General features: G+C 40.8%; 1 protein-coding gene across 1 annotated transcript; it reads left to right on the top strand.

Moving 5' to 3' along the window:
* The first annotated feature begins 3,510 nt into the window (after window positions 1-3,510).
* On the top strand, window positions 3,511-6,549 carry LOC148029053 (pentatricopeptide repeat-containing protein At3g09040, mitochondrial-like). The gene is made up of 2 exons (XM_087687806.1): window positions 3,511-4,130; window positions 4,224-6,549. The coding sequence occupies exons 1-2, from the start codon at window positions 3,871-3,873 to the stop codon at window positions 5,983-5,985; spliced, it is 2,022 nt and encodes a 673-aa protein (XP_087543932.1). The 5' UTR covers window positions 3,511-3,870; the 3' UTR covers window positions 5,986-6,549.
* The last annotated feature ends 18,048 nt before the right edge of the window (window positions 6,550-24,597 follow it).

Raw genomic sequence — 24,597 nt, 5'->3', positions numbered from 1 at the left:
TCCTCTTCTTTGATCACCTCCTCTATGTAGTGGGCACGAGTGCCTCTTGGAGGATGAATGACTATCAAGGATGGAGCTCGAGGTATGCTCAAAGGATTGCTTTCTACCCTTTTTGTGGTTCGTTTTAGTTCAACAGGAGTTGCAAAACTAAGTATGGAGGCCTAGGGTAGTATTGTGCCCTATTTTGCTATGGATATGGGCTAATGTTGAAAGGATTTGCATAGGTCAAGCATCTAGGAGCTAGAAGATATGTTGCATCATGTCCAACACATCCATAGTTTGTACAAACTTGAGGAGGTCTAGAACACCCAAATGAAATGTGATCACGATACACACTGTTGATATGGCCATGGTTGTTTCAAGGCATCAATGAGTCTAGCTAGTTGTACTTTTGAATGTAGCAAGGAGATAATGCACTAGACTAAGTGTTGCATTGCTTCTTGACAATGCTGCATCATTTCTAGACCCATTTTTGTTTATATTTCTCTTTGGATGCAAGTTGCCAATGCCACGGCCTCATCCAAGAGACAGTGTTAGATCGGATCTATCTATAATCAAATTATTGGCCATGACTTTGTAGATGCACTCATCTTTGATTCCCTTGACAAATTCTTTTGAGATAGCCTTGGGATTTGGCCTCCCAATACCGTCTTTACTCTTTGTTCTTGTTAATGAGCCCCATTTTGATTACATTGGTATAGAGTGAGGCAACACTCTATCAAGTGGCTCCCACTTCCAAATTGGTTGAATATTTTGCATTTAAATGTTTGTTGATGAGCTAAATGCTACTTTCATTGAGAATGGCAAGGAAAATATGAAATTTCTCTTTCCAGATTGGGAGGACTCCTTTGATCACCAAAATTTATTGAGGCTCCATTACTTTTAGGTGCTTAGGCTATCAATTGGACATGGGTCTAACCATGAAGCATAGATTTGAGTGGTTGTTGTCCTTTGGGCGTGACCATGAAGCAAATATTTGAATGGTTGATGTCTAAAATTAGGGAAGATGAATGGTTGTTAACTTGGACTAGCTAGAAGACTTGTGGTTGCAAAGTTAGTGAGATTTCAGTGGTGGTTGTCATTTGGGTGGTGACCATGAAGCAAAGAGTTGAACGGTTGATGTCTAAAATTAGGGGAGATGAATAGTCTTAAACTTGCACTTTGCTAGAAGACTTGTGGTTGCAAAGTTAGTGAGATCTCAATGATTTCAGTTGTTGTTGTCATTTGGGTGTGACCATGAAGCAAAGATTTGGACGGTTGAAATTAGGGAAGATGAATGGTTTTTAACTTACACTTGCTAGAAGACTTGTAGTTGCAAAGTTAGGAATGACTCCCATGATGTTTTTCACTGTTATGAATTTTCCTTCTTCTAAATCAAATTGGGTGAAGCTTGAGTGATTTGGTCTTTTGGGGACAAGAAGGACTAGCACGCCATCATGTGGGATGATCAAGTGGTTTTGTTAAAAAGTCATGGTGGGTTTAGACTCTAGAGCCTTTGCACAAGATAGATGTGAAACTTTCTTTTAAATTGCTTAAGAGGGTTAAGGATCGACAAGGATGATCTATATCATTATATTCATGGCTATCAAAATGTGAGTTGCAGGTGTATATTGGTCAGGTTTAAGGTAGGTAGATGTTTTGTTTTCCATAGATGTAAAGGCTACTACTACTCATTTTTTTGTGGTGTAGTAGCTAGTTAGCACTTGGAAGGGTGTCCTTAACTCCTTAGATTGGTTTGGCTCTATTGCTACAAGTGGGGATGCTTCTCTCCTTACAAAATATATTTGAGGATAATTTTTATTTAGCTATTGTGAAACTTAAGTTGCCAATGGCTATTAATAATAAAGTCTACAAAGATAGTGCCATATATTGGGAAATTGGGATGTGTTCTTATAGGGAATCAATACGTTTGATATGTTTGTTTGGTCTAGACAAGGAGAAGAGTTATTGGCTCTAGGAGACTGTGTTAAGGAAGAAATATTGTTGCCCACTTCTTTTGAGATTGAACAATGAGAATTAGATTAAGTGTAGGTCCATATGGAAGGAATCCACAATCCACTTGAAGAAGAGGGAAGCTTTTTGCAAATGTAATTCACAATGGATTTTGAAGACCATGCATTCATCTTTGGAGCTAGGGGAAGACAATGATATGGAAGAAGCATCTTAAAGCTCCTTAGAGAGCTACACAATCACATAAACTCAAATTGATGCTATGGAGGATAATTGCAAAGACTAAAGATAGAGTTAGTAAACACCTTAACTTATCTCCCCTTCATATGTAAGAGGGAAGGTGCAATAGTCAAGCACTTTTTTGGGGGGATTATAGAGAAGTCAAAATTGGTTGGTTTGAGCTCATGGAGATTATGAAGAAGATTAGTCTTTGCCATGCAATCGATTTGGAAGCAAGCCTTTTTGGGTGATAGATGCAATTTGAATGATGAGTCCCTAAAGATATGAGATGTTTTGAGGGGGTATGTGTAGATCCATTCAACTATTTAGGAAGGATGTTTTGTTTGGTAGAAGAATAGGTGATCTGGGGTTTATGCCTTTGATAATTAGAGATGTTTTAGGTTGCGGGAGTTTTTAGCATGCTAGGGAACATAGACCAATCTTTTATAGGACAATTAGTAGATTACTTTTGATTAGATGAATACATCCTTTTTGGGTTGTTACAAATACGTTCTTAATTAATGTATATTCACTCCGCATAAAGAAAAAATCATAGTTTGTTAAACACCTTTGTGCGCAATTGGTGCATTTATGAAAGGAGTGCTTTGAAGGAGTGATGCATAATGCAATGTGAAGTGTGAAGCATTTTGCAATGAAATCTTGTGAGCAAAATGAGCTTAACACGAATGAGCATTTCAAATTAGTTTAATAAATGACTAGTTTAATATGAATGAGTATATTGCCAAGACCCGATCTGATGTGGTTATGAGAACATGTGCTAAACCCAAGGTCAAGGGTTTTATTCTTAGGGGCAACAACAAAGGCACCTTGTACCATGTAAAAAGAGATTATGGCTCCCCTTGGTTGGTGACCAACATAAGTGTCATAATGGAATCATGTCTTGAGTTGGTAGTCAAGGGTTTGGGGGGGCTCTCTATGACAAGTTTTGACATGCGACAACATTTAACGAATACAAATCCTCTAATGTTTAATATGGACAAGCATATTGAGCTAGGAGCATTGGGTATACATGTTTTTGAAGTCTTATAATGCCTTCCAATGAGTCCATTTAGAACGCATGGGAGCCATTTGTGGCTAAAATTAGAACAAATCCTCCATTAACAGTCCCCTATTGTGTGTTTGAGAGCTTTATGAAACTTTGTTGACTTTGACTGTTTCCTACATTTACTTATTGTTAGCAGACACCGTCCATGATATTCTTCTTTAAGCTTACATGGACTCCATGATTGACCTTTAACATTCAATACCATTGTTTGTGTGAGAATGGTAATTCCTGAATTGTTGTAGTTTTTTTGGTAATGAATATATTTTTCATATGCCAAGACCCCCCCGTACGGGTGAGGCAGATGGCTGGTCTGTCCCTGGGATCAGAATGCACGCACCTAGAGCTGGCTATAACCAGCAAGCCCTTCAAGTCGTTGGCAATTGTGGTTCAGTTTGAGGTGCAGTATCGAACTCACCGCGTGAAGCCCCTCTTAGCACCTTTGGTGTCTGTCTCTGTATTCCTGTGAGAGAGGGACAGAGAGAAGAAGCAAGCATATCTGAGGTTCCTGCGACGCAGACGCACAGAGAGAGAGAGAGAGAGAGAGAGAGAGAGAGAGAGAGAGAGGGCCAAGCGTGAAGGTTCGCGTCTGGAGATGCAGAGCTCGGCACGGGACCCTTGCGGGCCTCCTGTCTTGAATGGGCAGGCCGCCTGTCCCCGTCGTCGGCAACCTCATAGCCCAGCTGCAGAAGTGCAGGCACGAGAAGAACCTGGCCTCTGCCAAGCGCCTCCATGCCCACATCCGCACGCACCAGCTCGAATCACACCCGTCCCTCGGCAACTTCCTGGTCCCCGCGCTGGTCGATTGCGGGAGTTTGCCAGATGCCCAAGCGGCCTTCGACAGGCTGACCTGCCGGAAGGAATATTCCTGGAGCTCCCTCATCATTGGCTACATCGGGTATGGCGATTTACATCATGCCTTCCACCTCTATCGCAAGATGCGAGAGGATTGCGTCCCACCTAGTACTCATACCTTTCAGGCTTTGCTCAGAGCTTGTGCCAGGCTTAGGGATGCAAGAAGAGGCCTTGAACTGCATGCGGAGATTGCCCAGATGGGTTTGGAGAAAGATATCTTTACTGGCAACACCCTGGTTGATATGTACAGCAAATGTGGCTTTTTCCTAGAAGCACACCATGTGTTTGACATGCTTGCCATCCGAACTGCAGTCTCGTGGAATGCACTGATTGGAGGATATGCTGAAAACGGCCTCAGCCTAGCAGCATTAGACTGTGTTGGCCAGATGCAGCATGATGGTATATTGCCAGATCTAGTTACTGCTATTTGGATCTTGAAAGCGTGTGCTAGTGTTGTTGCCATAGATCAGGGCCGGTTTGTGTGCCATGACATTCTCATTAAGGGATTGGAAAATGAGGTTCTGGTTGGAAGTAGTATGGTAGACATGTATGCCAAATGTGGCTTACTTGCAGAAGCCATGCAAGTCTTTGACCAGCTGTGTGTACGGAATGTAGTCTCATGGACTGCTTTAATTGTTGGATATGCTGAGAAAGGTTTTGGACATGAAGCATTATGTTGCTTTGAACAAATGCAACTGGAGGGTGTTTATCCCAATGAACAAACTTTTTCTTGCAGCTTGAAAGCTTGTGGCAACACAAAAGATATTGAGATAGGCCGAAAGATACATAATGATGTTGCAAAGATAGGGTTGGAAACAGAAATTTATGTGGGTAACAGTTTGGTGGATATGTATGCAAATTGCAGCTCACTGGCAGAAGCACAGGAAGTGTTTGACAGACTACCAGCTCAAGATGTTGTGTCTTGGTCTGCATTGATTGCAGGATATGCTGAACATGGTCTTGATGATGAAGTGCTGATGTGTTTTCAACGCATGCAGCTAGAAGATGTTTCTCCAGATGTCATCACTTTTGTTCGCTGCTTGAAAGCTTGTGGCACCACAGGAGCTTTGCAAACTGGTCGGGAAATACATGCAGAGATCAAGAAGTTGGGATTGGAAACAGACCTCTTTGTGGGAAGCACACTGATTGACATGTACGGCAAGTGTGGTTCAGTTGTGGAAGGACGAGAAGTGTTTGACAGGCTGTTGGCTCGAGATGTTGTAACTTGGAATGCAATGATCAATGCCTATGGTGAGAACCAAGATGGTATTATGGCCATGCAATGTTTCAAGGACATGCATGAGCAGGGTGTGAAGCCAGATGCTGTCACATTTACGTGCCTTCTTGTTGCATGCAGTCATGCTAGCCTTGTCCTTGAGGGCGAGGAGCTCTTGAAGGTTGTTATGAAGGAGCATGAAATTGAACCAAGGATGGATCATTATACGTGTATGGTTGATATTTTTGCACGAGCAGGTCTTGTGTCTGAGGCGCAGGGAGTGGTTGAAACCGTGGACTGTCTTCCCTCACAGACATCTCTGCTCAGTGCATGCAAAAATTATGGCAAAGTAGAACTGGGATTGAAATGCTTCAACCAGCTCATTCAACTCATTCCAGAAGATGCTTCTGCGTATTTGCAGATGTCAGATATTTATGGAAGTGCAGGCATGTTGAATAACGCTAACAAGATTGATGAGTTAAGGAAGCATATAGGGGCAACAAAAAGGACTGGAAGTGCAATAATAGAAGTGAGTAAAAGATTATATGAGTTTGCATTGGACAATGACATTAGCAAGGAAATATCAGTAAGATCAGAAATTCTGAGCTCTTATTTGAGGGAAGTAGGATATGTACCAAAGGTTGAGTTGTTTTCAAGGCACAAGTCTGATGTATCATATTAGTTAGGTAGAAGCAGAGTGTTAAGGGAGGTCAAGCTGGGTTTCAGCAAGAAAGGCATAAAATAGCAAGGACTTATCTTTGAGCACCTAGTGATTTGAGCCTAATCTGTCATCCCTTAGCTGAGTAGCCTTACAAATACTAGAGCAATAAAACAGTTTCTGATTTAAGAATGTGACAAAACAGTGGCATGATCATCGTTCTACATTGAGAACTCGTAACTTAAAAGTGTCTATTTGAGTATGCCCAACATGTTGGGATTTTGACCTTAGCACGACTTATGGTCACATTCACAGGAATATGCATGCAAAGTATGTATAAAACAACTGAGTTGGCAGGTGCCATGTGATGTAACATAGTTCCAGGCAGATGAAAGATGTGCATCAATTTACAAACCTAGAACATTAGTTTTGACATGCTGCATGGTGCATCTCCTTGCTTTCCTTCAAGCCCTCTATTTGACACAGGATAAAATATTTGCAACTACAAAAACATAGATAGAGGCAAAAGTTTGTGATTGGAGTAGGTTGAACATCTGTTATTTCCAAGTCATTCCCGAGGATGCCTCTGCTCATTTGAGATGTATATAATCTAGAACATGGAAAGCATGACACACAATAAGATAAGTCCCCTGAATTTAGAAACAAATAATCTGATTATCAAGTTTTTCTCTATGATTAATATTATGTCTCTTTTGATATACAGCTAAGAATTTACATTAAATAACATAAGCACACTTTCAAGCATACTCACACCCCATGTGCTTCAACAATATGCATTGGGACATCTCTAAATAAATTGAACGCTGTTCAAAGACTACAGTAGGAACACTTAATGGCTGCTTTGCAAATGCATCTAATGACTTCTCTACAAGCATTCAAAGTTTCAAGCATACTCACACTCAATGTGCTTCAACAATATGCACTAGGACATCCCTAAATGCATTTAAGGCTGTTCAAAGGTTACAATAGGAACATGTAATGGCTGCTTTGCAAATGCATCTAATGACTTTTTTACAAGCATTCAAGGTTTGGTGCAATGGACAGGCTGCCTTGAATGCATTTTTAGGATGTGGTGGAGGGAGTCTACTTGGTCAAGGCCTGTTCACAAACAGGTGAAATTAGTGGTGGAGCCCACCATTGGGAGGGCGATGAGAGGAAAGAGAGAGAGGCGAGGAGGATTGATGTTCCCTCCAATTGGCGGGTACATGGAGTGCCCTCTCATCAGGGCCCTCTATTAACTTGGGTTGAGTCCTATTTGGTACGGACTTGACATTTTGCTGGCTGTCTCAATGGTGGTGCCCACGTTGACTGTCAGCCTGTGCAGGTGAATTTTACCTGCATGCTGGATGGGCCTATGGAGGCTATGCAAATGTATCTAATGACTCCCTTAGAAGCAATCAAGCACACATCAAACCCCTTGTGCTTGCATGAGATTTCTTAGTGTTATCTTGTAAGTGATTCACAGCTGACCATTCCCGGCAGGACAGGTATCAGTTAGCTACATAAAAGCATTTGATCAGATCTGTAAGATGGTATGAGTCGCACAAACTAGACCACAAATTTTTTTTTTTGATACCAAAGCTCAGCATGTGTGATTGTTTGTTCAAGGGTGCTACTGTAAAGGCTTCTAGCACACCAAAAAATGCACCATTAACATTCAAAAACACAAAGTATGGAATTATTTAGATCACCAAGGGAAACACAACCGCATAGTGATTTTTGCAAGGTTTTGCAAAAGAGGTAAAATGATGATGGCGGTGCAATACTCACCTGATTGTGTGCTGAGTACAGTCTGAGCAGTTCAAATGTACAACATGATAGTTTTCCGCCTCTAGATTCATCTTGCCCAAATGCCCAGGGAGGATGAGATTGCAGACTCTTGTTGAGGATATGCATAGATCTAATAGATGTGAAAGAACTATTGAATGCATGGCGATTTGAGTGTCCTGAATTTCCAAATACCAAGAAGCAAGGAAAATCTCCAAGTTGTTTGAGAGACAACCCAGTTTAAGCCAACACGCAGCTTGTATTAGAAGGCCAAAGAATTCATTCCGACAAATACTCATTGAGCTCAACATCTGAAAATACATTATAAACTCTGATGACGCCCGAAACTCATGGTGTGTATCCTTCTCAAATGAGCGTACAAAATTTGTTGGGTGTAGCCAGACGAGAACTTAGTAAATTTGTGTGTAGCCAGACGAGAACTTAGTAAATAAGTCTCGCCAAGAGGATAATGAAGTCATGGAGGACTGCTACTTTGAAAGTTTTAAGAGATCCGTGGCTATTTGTGTGTAGCCGCGGAGGATGTCTACTTTGTAAGTTTTAAGAGATCAAAACATTTATTTACGGATTGAGCAATTGGATTTCTTTACACATTAGGGAGGACATGATTTATTATTTACAAGCTAAATTAGGTGAATTCGCCATCCAAAAAATCTTCCTTACCAACTTTGTGAAGTGATAGACAAGGGTGTACTTTTTTACATTTACTAATTTAAAAATATATATATTTATTATTTTTTACTTTTTACAAGATATGTCATGTTGTGTAAAAGTATTGTCCACATGTTTGCACCTAGTTTCAAAAAGTGTATGCCCACACTCTGGGCAAGGATTGGCATCTGTCAATTGGTGTGTAATCAATCTAATATAACACCCACCGACCCACCCACACACACACACACACACACACTCTCTCTCTCTCTCTCTCTCTCTCTCTCTCTCTCTATTTTTGCCCTACACATAGCCTCTAGATATGTTAAAGGATGCTATATAACACACACTCTAATTATTTTTGCTCAAACAGACAGAATTAAAATATAACATAGTAAATATTTTTATTCTTATACACATACAATATCCAAAAAAATACCAGTCCATGCCGACTATTGTACATTGATTTGATTTGACAACCATATCTGTGCATAACAAAGTACAAAGTGTTCTAACATCCAATCAATATTATATGCAATCTCTCTCTCTCTCTCTAAAAAAAAGACCAAAACACCAAAACCCCCAAAAATCCATAGATGTACTGTCTATTACATAGTTCTTTATCTTTAGCAAAGATATTGGTAGGTAATTATTGATGGTTCATGCTATGCTAGTAGTTATATCTTCTTTGTCATATGGTGTCTCTTCTACTCTTCTTCACATGAATTCTCCTTCATTTGGTTCATTTTGTGCTATAGAGGCTAAAGATTGCTCAACTTATCCACACATTACATGTATCATTGTTGTCATTTTGAGCAACATTGGCCCTATAAGATAAACTATGTTTCTTCCATAACATGTCGGATCTAGTCCACAACATGCTTTTCTATGATGATGGCTAGATTAACATGCATTTACTAGACTACTGGAAATAAAATAAAAGATGCAAATAGTTAATGAATGGTTTATCAAGATGTGGGGCATAGGGTTTGAACTCTTACTTAATCAACTTAGCCCACACTCAAACCATGACATCACAACCCCATTGGCAAGACATCATTTTTTAAAGTGAGAAAATTTTAAGTTCTTTCTCAATGTCCTTCTAGCATATCATTGCATATAATTGTTTCCCATTGTGGTAAAAGAACGTGGTGAGAGAATGTGTAAGAAGACAATATGTGCAAGAGAATGATTTAACTATGTCCTATGTTGCAAAGAAAGGATACACATATATACAAATCGAGCAAATAAGGTAGTTTGGATAGGATAAGGTTGGATTGCATAGATAGGATACAATCACTAGATGGTGGGTGAGCACACCTAAAATGTCATTATGATGGCCTTCGATGATGTCTTATTGGCCATATTCTAATATCTAACATTACCCTAAAAGGAAATCTTAATGATAAAACAGAGAAGTTCATGATGAGTGCATGACACATATATTCTTCCCCTTTAAAATGAATGGGGGGATGGAACGAGTATCCCCCTTGTCGTGAAGTTCTATGAAAAAAATCAATTTCCATTTGGAGTGCAATGATTTTTCATGGATGACTTTGGTGATAAGCAAAGTGAAGGTAGAATAACCAAATTGGTTATTGTGAAAGAAAACCTTAATTGTTTGCTTGATTTTGATGAAGGATTCATTGCATTTGCTAGAGATTAATCAAGTTACATCCCTTTCTTCTCTTTAGATGACAAGTCCTTGATGAGGAAGTTGATGAAGGATGGCCTTTGATTCTTGATGTGGCACATGCAGTAGAGGGATTTGATTGTATAGAAAGCTTCAAGAGGATAATTACCATGTGGATTTGATTTAAGAAATGTATAATGTAGGAGTTGTTGTAAGGAGAAGATATTGGGGAATAATGGATTATTGTTAATAATCCATGATGAAGAAAAAATCAAGAGTAAACATGTAATGAGGAAATCCATGAATTATGGATAGGGTAAATCCAAGGTGAGTAAGGGTGCAATAATAAAAATGATATTTTTGATTTGAGATTCCATAGTGTAATCTGTTGACAAACATGGATCTTGAACACAGTTTAGCTATGGAGGTTTGAACTCGTAAGCAAGAGACATGAAGACTGATGACTAGACACAGACTTTCACTCAAGTGAATTAGGTTCCAAGATAGATTAGCTTGGACTCATAAACACAATCTTGAGTGGATACAGTTATAGACTCTAAGTACAAAGTACAATAGCATTGCATTAAAAAGTGAACCAAGAACATGCTTTTATAGCTTTCGAGCTTCTCCACTATCCTCACTGTGCATATGGGATTCAGGACATCTCTTCCTGGAGCATACATGATTTGTTATTTCTCAACACCCCCCTCAAATGATGAGTCTCTACGTTTGCTGGCTTTTGCCCCCCCTACATGATAACATGGCCCGGGAGACTAGGCTACCTAGCTCATAGGTAGCCTAGTCAAGTTAAAGCTTGAGACTTTACATCTTTGGCAAGGGTTTTTACAAAGACAATCCACTATGGAAACAAATTCCTTAGAACAATCTGTCAGAGTTGTTGATGTAAAAAATTACACGGCGCAGCGAATAGAATCTGAGAAAGAGATAGAGAGTACACAATAGATAAGAGGAGAATCAGTAAATTCTTTAGCTCCAAACAACTAATACAAAGATGGCTCTGTCCACCCGTGTGCTTCCACTGTGTGAAGCTTAGATGGCGATCTAGATAGAAGATAGGTGAAGACCTTAAGGCTAGCTGGAACAACAACTCTGACTGGGTAAAAGATGAATGATAGATGGCTGTGAAGGGGTTTAGCTTTTATAGCTTGCGAAGGCCATTAGGTCGGCCTGACCGACCTACCATATGAGCCTCCACTAGTTGGCCAAGGAATATTCTAGGGAATATTCCCTTTACCATCGGGCCGTCTCGAGTTGCTACCAGCTTAATCACTCCGTCCAACACAAAGATTAGACCCACAACGGTCACCTTTTTGCCATCCGGTCACATAGACCTCATCTAATATACAAGTCAGGACTCAACCAATGTCCGGGCTCACATTTGGCTTCTCCTCATAATGGGGGCCTTACAACTTTGAGCACCATGGATCATTGGTGGCACCTAATGAGGGTGGGGCATTGATCATATCTAACATCCCCCCTTAATGTCCACCCATAGGTGAACTATCTCCTCGGCCCAATGCCGAGTCTTTGAAGATGAACTTGAAGCAGATCCTTCGTAAGTGCTTTGGTGAAGATATCTGCTCCATTCTCCTCTGTTGGACAGTAGATCAGTTCCACTATCCCATTCTCCATCAAATCACGCACATAGTGATACTGGATCTCTATATGTTTGGTGCGTGCATGAAAAATTGGATTTTTGGCAATGGCAATGCAACTCTGATTGTCATATCTCAGCACAGTTGGTTCTTCATCTTGCACTCCCATATGCCATAAAATCCTTCTCAACCATACTGCTTCACATGCAGCAAAACAAGCTCCCTTGTACTCTGCTTCGGTAGAAGACAATGCCACTGTTGGCTGCTTCTTACTAATCCAAGAGAAAACTCCTGAACCCAAAGAGAAATAATAACCAGAAACTGACTTCATGGAATCACTGTCTCCTGCCCAATCTGAGTCACAGTTCCTCACAAGAGAAGTTCCGAAACTATATGTGATACCATAGTCAAGAGTTTCCTTCAAGTATCTGAGCACCCGCATCCCAGCCTTCCAATGACTCTCATGAGGTTTGTTTGAGAACCTGCTCAAAACACCAACATCAAAATTGATATCTGGTCTGGTGTTACACAAGTAGATCAGACTGCCGACCAACCTCCTATACCTCCCAATGTCTGCTAGTGCTGATGTATCCTCAACGAATAACTTTGCATTCACCTCCATAGGTGTAGCTATCTCCTTGCACTCGGTCATGCCAAATGCCTTCAAGATCTCCCATGCATACTTCTTCTGAGAGATGAAGATCTTTCTTGGCTCTTGCCAGACTTCAATCCCCAAACAATAGTGTAGCAAGCCCAAGTCTGTCATTTCAAACTCAGAACTCAAAGCCTTTCAAGTTTGGTTGATCATATCTTCATAGTCACCTGTAATAAGAAGGTCGTCCACATATAGAAAAATCACTACAGACTTTTTACCATCCATGTAAACATACAAGTTAGCATCTGCGGCATATCTTTTGAAGTTTAGGTTTAAAAACAACTTATCTATCCGCTGGTACCATGCTCTGGGGGCTTGTTTCAGCCCATACAATGCCTTCTTCAGCTTACACACTTCGTTCTCAGAATGGGGGGCCTCAAACCCTGGTGGCTGACCACGTACACCTCCTCCTTGAGGTCACCATTTAAGAACGCTGACTTAACATCCATTTGGTACTGTGGCCACTACTTGTGGGCAGCCACCGCAAGTACCGTGCGAATAGTGGTCATTCTGGCAGTTGGGGCAAATGACTCTTGAAAATCAAACCCTTCAACTTGTGAAAATCCTTGGGTAACCAGTCTAGCTTTGTACTTTTCTAAGGTACCATCAGCCTTGTACTTTACCTTCCAGATCCACTTGGTGCCAATAACCTTCCGCTTTGCTGGTCGATCCACTAGCTCCCAAGTGTCATTCTTCATTATGCTGTCATACTCCCCTTGCATAGCAGCCTTCCATGATGGATCTGCAAGTGCTTCCTCTAAGTCAGTTGGCTCCTTTACTTCTCTCATAATCTCAACCATCAAGGCCATATTGACTATGTGAGCAGAAGCCCTCCTTTGCTTCTCTATTCTCTGAGACCTCCTTGGTCCATCTGCCTTCTCCTCAACAGATGCATGCATAGGATTATTCTGGTCATAGAGCTGCTTCACCCAGCACGGCAATGGATTTTCCGGTGGGGTGATGTCAGGTTGGTGAACTTTTTCCTCATCATCTGAAGATGATGCTTCCTCCTCCTTAAGGATAGGGACAGCTCTCGGGACAGGTTTATAGTGGACTACCTCTTCGCTTGATGATAAAGTGGAAGAACTTGCCTTCTCCTCCTCCACTGTATGCGGCTCCTCCTTGAACACCACATCACGGCTCGCCATGATATTCTTTGCCTCTTGGTCATATAATTTGTAAGCCTTCTGCTCATGACTATAACCCAAGAAGATACATTTTTTGCTTTTTGGTTTTAACTTGTTTCTCTTCTCATCTGGAACATATGCATAACATTCATATCCAAAAATTCTGAAATGTGAGACAGATGGTTTCTTACTAGTGTAAGCCTCATGAGGTCTTTTTCCCTTGAGAGCCTTTGTGTAGCTCCGATTTAGAATGTAGACTGCAGTATTAACAACTTCAGCCCAAAAATGGTTAGGCAATCCCTTGCCCTTTAGCATGAATCTTGCCATCTCCACAATGGTACGATTCCTGCATTCCACAACACCGTTCTGCTGAGGTGTGTGAGGCGTCATCAATTGATGCTTGATCCCTTTGCTCTTGCAAAAGTCTTCAAACTCCTTTGAGTTGAACTCACCACCACCATCTGTTCTAAATTTCTTCACACTTTTCCATGTTTCATTCTCAACAAGTTTTAGCCATTCTTTAAACTTACCAAAAGCTTGAGCCTTATCACAAAGGAAGTACACCCACATCTTCCTACTGTAGTCGTCGACAATCAACATAAAATAAGAAGATCCCTCCAAGGCTTGTATAGGCATCTTACCATACAAGTCAGCATGCACAAACTCTAGAGGAGCTTGTGCTCTATTCTTGCTTTCTTGTGGAAATGCCTTTCTCTGTTGCTTGCCCATCATACAAGCTTCACATGGTTCCTTCAATTCAGTTATTGTAGGTAGGTGAGCAACCATACCTTGCTTTTGCATCTCCTTCAACACTGCAAATCTGATGTGTCCAAACCTTTCATGCCAAAGCTTACTTGTACCCATTCCAACGGTGGCTGTAAGAGCACTTAGCTCTTACAGGTTGTTCCTTCTTTCTCCTTTGCCAACAATTGTGCCAGCACTATCAAGAATTTATGCACCTGTCTTCTTGAACCTCACTTCATGACCAAGATCAGTTATGGCAGCAAATGATAACAGATTTCTCCTGATTTCGAGAACATACAACACATTTGAAAGCTTTTTGACTTCACCATTTGCAGCAACAAAAGAAATAGTACCTATGCCCGCAACAGGGCATTTAGCATCATTTCCAACCGTCACAGTGATGGATTCTTGTAGAGGCTGCATAGAACTGTATAGACCTTTCTTGTTGGTCATGTGACGGGAGGCCCCACTATCCAACACCCATGAGTTAGTGGTAGATTCTTCTTGCGCCGAGGAGCACACTTCCTCAATGGTTGCCATGAATAATTCCAACTTTGCTTCAGTCGTATTGGCTGTCTCTTTCCCTTTACTTTTAAGGGTTCCATTCTTTTCATCTACCTTCTTGACACGACAATCTGCAATTGCATGTCCTTCTTGCAGTAGAAGCACTCTCCTTGAAACTTCTTCTTTCTGCCCTTCTTCTTTTTCTCACCATCATTTTTGGTGAAGGAACCACCTTTGCCTTTTGCATTGGCAGAGAATACAGCATCTCCATTGTTGCTTCCTTCTCGGGCTTTCAGCCTCAACTCCTCCATCAATAATGCACAAAACTCCTCAAAAGTCAAATCTTGAGGTCTTACCTGAGTATTAAGGGTAGTTACTAGTCCATCAAACTTTTGTGGACAAATCCGAAGACACCTCCGAGCTAGCTCTTCGCTAGTCTTTTGTATCCTAACGCCAGCCATCTGGTCGCGTAGATTCTTAATCCGAGTGATGAATGCTTCAATCGTCTCTCCTTTAGCAAACTTCTCCACTGCTAGTTGATTCTCCAAGTTTTGAATCCTTGTTTGGTTTTGTGTTTCATACTGACTCCTTAGTACATTCCAAGCCTCTGATGCTTTGGTTGTATGCTGAATCAAAGTCAAAACACTGTCAGAATAGCTTGTAACTAAGGCACACAATGCATCTACATTCCTTCGTTTCCAAGCTCGTAGAAGATCTGCATTCGGAGAAATCATCACACTAGAATTTGATGGGTCGGGGGTAGGCTGTGGTTCTACGTCAGTCCCCAGCACAGTCTCGAGAAGCTCATAAGAATCAAGGATAGTTGTAAATTTGAACTTCCACAAGGTGTAGTTTTGGAGTTGACCATTGCAAAAGATATTTCATGGGGAGTAGGCTTGCATAGTGAGCTTCCAAAGCCCTATGCTCATAGGGTAGATCACAGATTGTGTGATTGGCGACAGCAGTATGACTGAGATCTAGCACAGATAGAACATCAAGGTCAAGTTCTTGTAATGCCGGGCTCCACAGTAAATAATGTCACACTTTGATGTGATAGGGAGCTGCGTTGGGAGTAGATGAAGAGTTTCCCAAAAGACACCTTGAGTTGAAATCGTCTGTATGATGAGATCTAAGTGCTTAACTGAAGGTAGGTGTAGTCTGGCTATGGTGGCCAAGAAGAGGTGTGTGAGAATAAAGTAGGAGATGAACTCAAACACTTGTCTTGAGCTGGAGCTGAGCTATAAGCAATCGGAGAAGCAAGGAGAAGAGCTAAAATGAGCTCACCATGGCTCTAATATCATGTTGACAAACGTGGATCTTTAACATAGTTTAGCTATGGAGGTTTGAACTCGTAAAGCAAGAGACATGAAGACTGATGACTAGACACAGACTTTCACTCAAGTGAATTAGGTTCCAAGATAGATTAGCTTGGACTCATAAACAAAATCTTGAGTGGATAGAGTTACAGACTCTAAGTACAAAGTACAATAGAATTGCATTAAAAAGTGAACCAAGTACATGCTTTTATAGCTTTCCAACTTCTCCACTATCCTCACTGTGCATATGAGATTCAGGACATCTCTTCCTGGAGCATACATCATTTGTTATTTCTCAACATAATCAAGAGATATTCTTTGACATTGGTGGAGATTTCGAATAAGATCTTGTGAGCAAGAATATGTGGTGCTCAACGTAGGCAAGAAATCACAGTCCAACTTTTCATGAAGACAATATGTAATGATCACGAGGCAATGTAAAGGAATTGGCAATGTTGTTGATGGTGAGGAAGTGTGACTCGATATTCATCATGTTTGGCATTCCTTCTTGTTGTGATTGGAAGGTCAAATGATTCCCTTGTCCAAAAGTATCAAGGTGCATGTAGTTGAGAAGAGTAATCTAGAATGAGTTGTAGACAATGAGGAACATTGCCCTAGAAAAAACACCGCTAGAGAAAAGCATGATAATTTTGGCAAAGGGAAGAGTGAATGTAGTATGTAGATTATGGGCCTGGTGCTTGATGTTTATGAAGGTAGTAGCCAAGTAGATGTTAGGAAGGCCATTATAGTAATCAGGTTGTGAAAATGTTTTGGTGAAAGGAGGACAAGTAATTGAGAAAACTTCAAGTTGGAATCCATGGTCCTTCTATGAGTCAAAAGAGATTGGGCCCATCCCTAGATAACTAGGGTTTTCATATGGAAATACATTTAGATGATTTATTAGATACTCTTCTTTCATATCAAATTGGTTCTTATACTCCTTCTCCAAGATTTGAAGAAAGAGATTGGGACCATCCATGCATAACTAGGGATTTCATAAAAAATATATTTTTAATTTATCAAATGCTCCTCTTTGATGTCGGAATCCTATGAGATATCCAAAGAGATTGGGTCCATCCCTTAGATAACTATAGGTTTCATAGCAAAATAGATTACATGCTTTATCAAATACTCCTCTTGATGCTAAGTTGGAATTGATGTTTATTCTGAGAAATGTTCTGTTGAGACTCAAGCTCATTTGTCTTCTGTCAGTTGCTTACCTTAGTGAATAAGGTTAAGTCACACTGACTTAACCATGATTAGATTTAGGTCAGTTTATCTTTGAGTGTGTGTAGTACATATAGTTGACTTGTGAGTGACTGGGTGTGTATAATGGAGAATGAACTGAAGGGAGCTGTCTGCTACCCTTGGGCCCGAGTCTTTGTCTCTATCTCTTTTTTTTCTTCTGAACTCTAATATGGTATCAGAGCCTCCATCCTCTGTGAGACCTGCTTAAATGAAGAAGAGGAGTCTGTGGATGAATGACAGTCCGGGGGCAGGATCTCGAGATGGTCTCTCAGTTCTGGTGCTGACTTCATGTGATGCAATCTGGGCATAAGCATTGCCTTTGGAATAATCAGTAACACCATAATTGTACGTCAACTCCAATACAGTCGTTTTATCCTCAGATGCCTCTCCATCTTGTCCTTGGGGTATTGGTTGTCCTGCATGCCCAGGATCTTGTACAGGAGCACGGTCTTAGCGGTTATGGACGCGTTGCTCTCCAGTTCCGCCCACCAGTAGCCTTCCGGGTACTGCAGGGACAATAGAAAGTCTTGGCTCTTCTTGATGGCCTCCTCCAGCTGGGACGACGTCATCGCCATAGTTGGGCACTGTAACGGCCTCTGGCTGCCATCTAGCTTAGTTTCTAGGTCAAGACCCCTCAGCAGGCCGCTGGTTATGACTTGACTGTAGGGCGTCTGCATGGCTGCTCACGAACTTTCCTGCTGGTGAATATAATTGCTGATGGAAAAAAGGACAATGAGCTGCTGCGCCTACTGTGTACTTCTGTTCTGGGTTGTCACGAGTCCGAAGCAGTTGCATACAAAAGGCTTTTTGCATAGAAATTAATGGATCTATCCAAATCTCCAACTCTGAGCATGACTTGGCAGAGAGGCTCTGGAGTGGGTCCTCGCTCATTCTCAGCATCTAATGGCAGCAGTAGCGTGGTGAAAAATTTACAGTCACCCAATTGCCCCATCTGTCAGGAAAGGGTTCTGAAGCTCTTTAACTTGGAGCTTATAACTGGTTTGCTCTGCACCAGGGCTGAAGCTTAGATCAAGGCTTCAGAAGTATTTAACAATACATATACCACAATAGCCTCTCAAGATCAAAGAAATCACAAAGATTGCTATTGAAGATATGGTATTTATCTGAATAGAAGACATGTGTGTTGCCAAAATAGAGGCTGATGCTATTATTTCCCCTTTGATGTTACCATTGACTGGGATCCACATTTTTTAGCTCTTCTGAAATAACAAACACAGCAAGAGGAGCAAGACTTGACAACTTAAAACAGAGGTAACTTGAGGTAGCACTCTGAATTGCAGAAGCAGCACATTGTTGCTACACAAACATATGACAAGTTCACGGGTTATTCAAAAGCACTTGTAAACAGGTGCTAGGGCACAATAGAGAAATGCAGAGCAAGAAAGAATTGTAGTTTTTTTTTTCTCATGGTTCTCAGTGCACACTTGAAATATACATGTCATGTATGCTTGGCTGAACAGTGCTCAGTCTGGCACTTCAAATACGGATACTTGCAAATCTGCCACAGTGGGTAATATCTGCAGGTGCAGTGGCTACAGACCCATTGTTGATGCATGTAAGAGCCTTGTTGGAGACAAATTCTGCAGCAACAGTGAATGTATCAAGTGAAACTTTAATATCTGTACTTGATGTTCTCTTATGCAAAGTTGTTGATGCATTGTAACTGCAGTTGAATGGAAACGGAAGCACATGCATTTTTACATTAAAAACTGGTTGCACTACAAGTTATTGAAGTATATTGCCTGTGGCATTTTGGAAAATTGACTGGTTTTACAAAGCTTAAGGCTTTAAAATGGCAAACACAGGAGAGAAGGATACTATCACTCAGATAGTTGGTGAGAAGCTGGACTATAACAATTTCGTTCTATGGAAATTCAGGATGTCTAATTTTTTAATTGGAAGAGGCTATTGGGACCTAGTCACAGGTCTTGAAGATGAGCCCAAGCTACCGGAAGATAGACCTCCAACACAGGATCAGTTGAAGGCACACAGGACTTGGTTGGAAAAGGCCAGCAAGGTCTTGCATTGGTTGTCACTATGTGTGTCAGACACAAAGGCTATGCAAATTGCAAATTGTACTTCCCCAAAAGCTGCTTGGGACTTATTGATGAAGAATTATGGGCATGTTACTCATGCAAGAAAGACACAACTGAAGCAAAAGTTCAGCCACATATCCAGGAATGGAAGGTCTATTGAGGACTATGTCAGTGAGATCAGATCCATTGCAGAACAACTAGGATCAATTGGAGCTGAAGTTGAGGATGATGATTTGGTAGCAACTACCCTCCATGGACTTGGACAGGAATATAAGCAGTTTGATACTTTCATTTCAGTGCGTCAGGAGCAGCCTGACTTTGATGAACTTGTAGCACTTCTTTTGCATGAAGAAGTGAAACTTGGACTTAATACAAGTTCCAGTGGGTCTAAAAACGGTAGGGAAAATGTCTTCTACTTAAATCAAAGGGGTAGAGGTGGAAGAGGAAGATCAATTTTTCGAGGAAGAGGTGCTGGAAATGCATATGCAGCCCGTGGTGGACAGCAAGCTACTGGATGGCAAAATAGGCAGCCTCAAGCAAATAGAGGTGCCTCAAATACTCGTGGAAGAGGAGGTTATTCACCTAGAGGAAGAGGCACTTGGCAGTAGCCTCAAACGAGTTATGGACAGCAATCAAATGCAAATAAGGATTGCCATTATTGTGGCAAATACGGGCATGTAGCTAAGGATTGCTACAAAAAGCAGAATGATCAGAGAGCAAGAGGAAAGCAACATGGTAATTATGCTTCTTCTAGTGGTATGCAGGAGGATGACAGGTTGTTTGCAATGCAACATGTGAAGAAAGGGTTGCCTGTACACGACAAAGCAGATGATGTATGGTATATAGACTCAGGGGCGTCTAACCACATGTTTCCTCATGGAGAGTGGTTTGACACATTGGTAGAAGGTGCTCATGGATATGTTTGCACAGGGGATGATACGCAACATGACATTATGCATACATGTACTGTTCCCTTGATGATGCATGGTGACAGGAAAAAGAGTCTTTATGATGTATTGCATGTACCCTCCATAACCAAAAACTTGCTTTCTGTGGGACAAATGGCTAAACAAAATCTACAAGTTAGATTCAATAGAGATGGATGCTACATTGAAGAGTATGGTCAAGGATGCAAACTTATTGCTAAAGGCAAAAGAAATGGTAGGATGTTTACATTGGAAACGAAAATTCCAGCATTGAATGCTGCTATGTACTCACATAAAAATGCTGCAATAAGGGACATTGAGATATGGCATAAAAGGATTGGACATGTAAATGTTCAAAAGTTGAAAAATATGCAGCATAAACAAGTTGTACTTGGACTTCCTAAGTTCAAGCATGCGGAATTGGGACATGTATGTCAGTCTTGTCAATTTGGAAAGCAATCAAGGCTTCCATTTATGAAGCATGTAAGCACTACTACTAGACCATTACAGCTTGTATATTCTGATGTATGGGGACCCTCACAGAATGTATCTCTTGGGGGATCACGTTACTATGTGTCATTCATAGATGACTATAGTAGGTACACATGGTTGTATGTGCTAAAGCACAAGAGTGATGTCATGGATGTTTTTCAGGATTTTAAGAGACATGTGGAGAAAGAATTGGCTTGCTATATCTCATGCTTGAGATCTGATAGTGGTGGCGAATATGTTTCTAAAGACTTTGATCACTTCTTGGCAGCTCATGGAATTAAAAGGCAACTGATATGCAGGTACACACCACAACAAAATGGTGTAGCCGAAAGGAAAAATAGGGTGATCATGGAATCGGCTAGAGCCATGTTGAATGAGAAAAGCCTACCAAATGCATATTGGGCAGAGGCTGTAATGACTGCAGTGTATGTCATGAATCGTACACCAACATCAGGTATACATGAGGTGACTCCTTATGAGAGGCTTTATGGGATAAAGCCAGACATCAGCCATCTTAAGGTTTTTGGATGCTTGGCATATGTACATGTTCCAGATGAAAAGAGGAACAAGCTCGATCCAAAGGCAGAAAAGGCCATCTTTATTGGGTATGCACAAGATAGGAAAGCGTACAAATGCTACAATCCTTCCACTCATGAGACATTGGTCTCAAGAGATGTGGTATTTGATGAGCTGAAATCATGGCATGAGAAGAAGATCACTGTGATGAATGATGAGGATGGCTATCACGAGCCTTATATACATGCAGGTACTAATGAAAGTGCAGAAATTTTTGGGCCTTCTAAAGATGCTACTACATCAGTTAGTCCTTGGACAGGCAGATTGAGGACTTCAGCATCTTTGTCCACTGACACGGGTATGTCAGTGAGGGGGAGAGATGTGGATAAAGGCAAAGGAAAACTTGATGATGTTACAGGGCCACTCACTTGTGGTTATGATTCACCTGGTACTGACAGCTTGGATAGTGAGTTTGGTATTCCATCGGTTGTGACTCCTGGTGTGAGACATAGATATATACCACCTCATGAGAGAGGAGAGTCTCATACTGCACCTCAGTTGAGGAGATCAAAAAGAGTCAGGAAGCCTATGGATAGGCTTACATACAGTGGTTACACAGTAAGACACTATGCATATATGGCAAAAGTCACTAGCTTCAAGGAACCCACAAAGTTTTCTAAAGCTATTTTGGATGATCATTGGTGCAAGGCAATGGATGAGGAATATTCAGCATTGGCTGAAAATGACACTTGGGATTTGGTTGAATTGCCTGAAGGAAAAATGGCTATTGGTTGCAAATGGGTATACAAAGTGAAATGCAAATCAGATGGCACATTGGAAAGGTACAAGGCAAGACTTGTGGCAAAAGGGTATGCACAACAATATGGTCTTGATTATGAGGAAACATTCAGTCCTGTTGCTAAAATGGCAACCGTGAGGACAGCGATTGCGTTGGCAGCATCTAAAGGATGGAGTATGTATCAAATGGATGTGAAGAATGCTTTTCTCAATGGTGATTTGGTTGAGGAAGTATACATGGATCAGTCTGAGGGCTATACACATCCAGATTTTCCTACATATGTGTGTAGATTGAAGAAAGCATTATATGGGCTGAAGCAAGCACCTAGAGCTTGGAATGCTAAGATAAGTGCATGCTTACAAAAACTTGGTTTTACAATGGGCAAGGCTGATCATAGCCTATTCACAAAGAAGACAAGAGCTGGTTATGTAGTATTAGTCATCTATGTGGATGACTTAATCATTACACATGATGTCACATGAATTGGAGAGATCAAGAAAATGTTACATGCTGAATTTCAGGTCAAAGATTTGGGAGATCTGAAGTATTTCCTTGGGATTGAGGTTATCTCTACATCTCATGGTACTTGGTTGTTGCAGAAGCAGTATGCACAGGATATGTTAACCAAGTATGGTATGTTGGATTGCAAAGCATTGAGCACTCCATTGGAACAAAATGTTAAGCTACTTGCAAATGTTGGACATGAGATTGAGAATGTCACTATGTATAGACAAATGGTGGGTAGCCTGATTTACCTTACCATTACTAGACCGGATCTTAGCTATTCAGTTGGACTGATTAGTCAGTTCATGCAGAAGCCTATGAAGCCACACTTGGATGTAGTGAGGAGGATCTTGAGATATGTAAAGGCTACATCAGATTATGGTCTATTCTATGAGCATGGTAAGCCTTTGGAGCTTACAGGATATACAAATGCTGACTGGGCAGGAAGTACCTATGACAGGAGATCTACTAGTGGGTATGCATTTTCCCTTGGTAGTAGTATGATCAGATGGAGCAGTAAGAAGCAACCTACAGTTGCACTCTCTAGTACTGAGGCAGAGTATAGAGGTGCTGCACTAGCTGCATGTGAGGCAGCATGGCTCATGAAGCTTCTTGATGATTTAGGCATGCAGGAAGTCAGGCCTGTCACACTCTATTGTGACAACATGAGTAGTGTGCTCCTAGCCAGTAATCCTATCTATCATGCTAGGACTAAGCACATTGAGGTACACTATCACTTCATCAGGGAAAAAGTGATTGCAGGTGACATTGATTTGGTCCATGTGAGGACAGAAGACCAAGTTGTAGATATCTTTACCAAGTCATTGGGTAAAGATAAGTTTGTGTATTTCAGAGAGTTACTTGGAGTCAAGTATCCTACTTGAGCTTGAGGGGGAGTGTTGAGACTCAAGCTCATTTGTCTTCTGTCAGTTGCTTACCTTAGTGAATAAGGTTAAGTCACACTGACTTAACCATGATTAGATTTAGGTCAGTTTATCTTTGAGTGTGTGTAGTACATATAGTTGACTTGTGAGTGACTGGGTGTGTATAATGGAGAATGAACTGAAGGGAGCTGTCTGCTACCCTTGGGCCTGAGTCTTTGTCTCTATCTCTTTTTTTTCTTCTGAACTCTAATATGTTCAAGGAGGTTGGTTTTTGGAAACGAAGAAAAGCTCCAAGGAGATTTGGACCATCTTTGATTAACTAGGGTATTGAAAAGTGGGTAAAGATCAAAATCTAAGTGGTTAATTAGATACTCCTCTTCAATATCAAGTTGGAACTGATGCTACTAGTCATTTCTTGCTTGTTGTCTTCTTCATGATGTTGAAATCGAATACATAGTGAGCGATGGTAAAACAACAAAAGAAATAGTGCTAAAAAATGATGAAGAATGACCCTATTAAGCCTATCTAAACGTTAACAAATAGTGAAAACTTGTCTAAAGATGGTTGCTTTTTGTATTTTATGATGGAGTGGACATTTCCATTCCTTGATCTCTAGCCTAGTTATTTTTGAGTGACTCACTTAGAGAAGGGGATTTGTAATACTTCTTGTTCTTGCCCTTTTGGGACTTCCCATGCCAAGTCCAAAAAGGGCAAGAAAAACAACTATAACAATGCCCCTACTCTAAGCATGCCACTTAGAGACAACTAGATTGTAGATCAAGGAATGTCCCATTCATTACAAAGCATAGAGATGGTGACTTTTGAATACAATTTTGTCTTTTTTTTACATTTATTGTTTTTTGTGTTAAGATTCTATATTAGTGTTGAGCTTCCATATCATTTAGCATATTTTTTGTTGATTCCTTGATAGCATTTCACATCATTGAGAAAATAACATCAAGCTCTACATAAGGAATACATGTCTTGTCTAAATATTCTCTGGTAATAAATAATATTATTTCATACTAAGAAATACGAAATAAGCATTTTATATGAAAGTTAGAGAGAGAGAGAGAGAGAGAGAGAGAGAGAGAGAGAGAGAGAGAGAGAGAGAGAGAGAGAGAGAGAGAGAGAGAGAGAGAGAGAGAGAGAGAGAGA

Source organism: Lygodium microphyllum, chromosome 11 (assembly GCF_053477565.2).
Source record: "Lygodium microphyllum isolate KBCC chromosome 11, Lygodium_microphyllum_v1.1.10, whole genome shotgun sequence".
Classification (NCBI taxonomy): Eukaryota; Viridiplantae; Streptophyta; class Polypodiopsida; order Schizaeales; family Lygodiaceae; genus Lygodium; species Lygodium microphyllum.
This window is presented reverse-complemented; position numbering and strand designations above follow the sequence as displayed.

What these genes read in the sequence shown, in the direction of transcription:
- LOC148029053 (XM_087687806.1), top strand. Translation starts at nt 3,871, where the DNA reads ATGGGCAGGCCGCCTGTCCCCGTCGTCGGCAACCTCATAGCCCAGCTG. An exon ending in CTCATCATTGGCTACATCGG is followed by an intron (nt 4,131 to 4,223) that starts GTATGGCGATTT and finishes GGCTTTGCTCAG; the next exon opens with AGCTTGTGCCAGGCTTAGGG.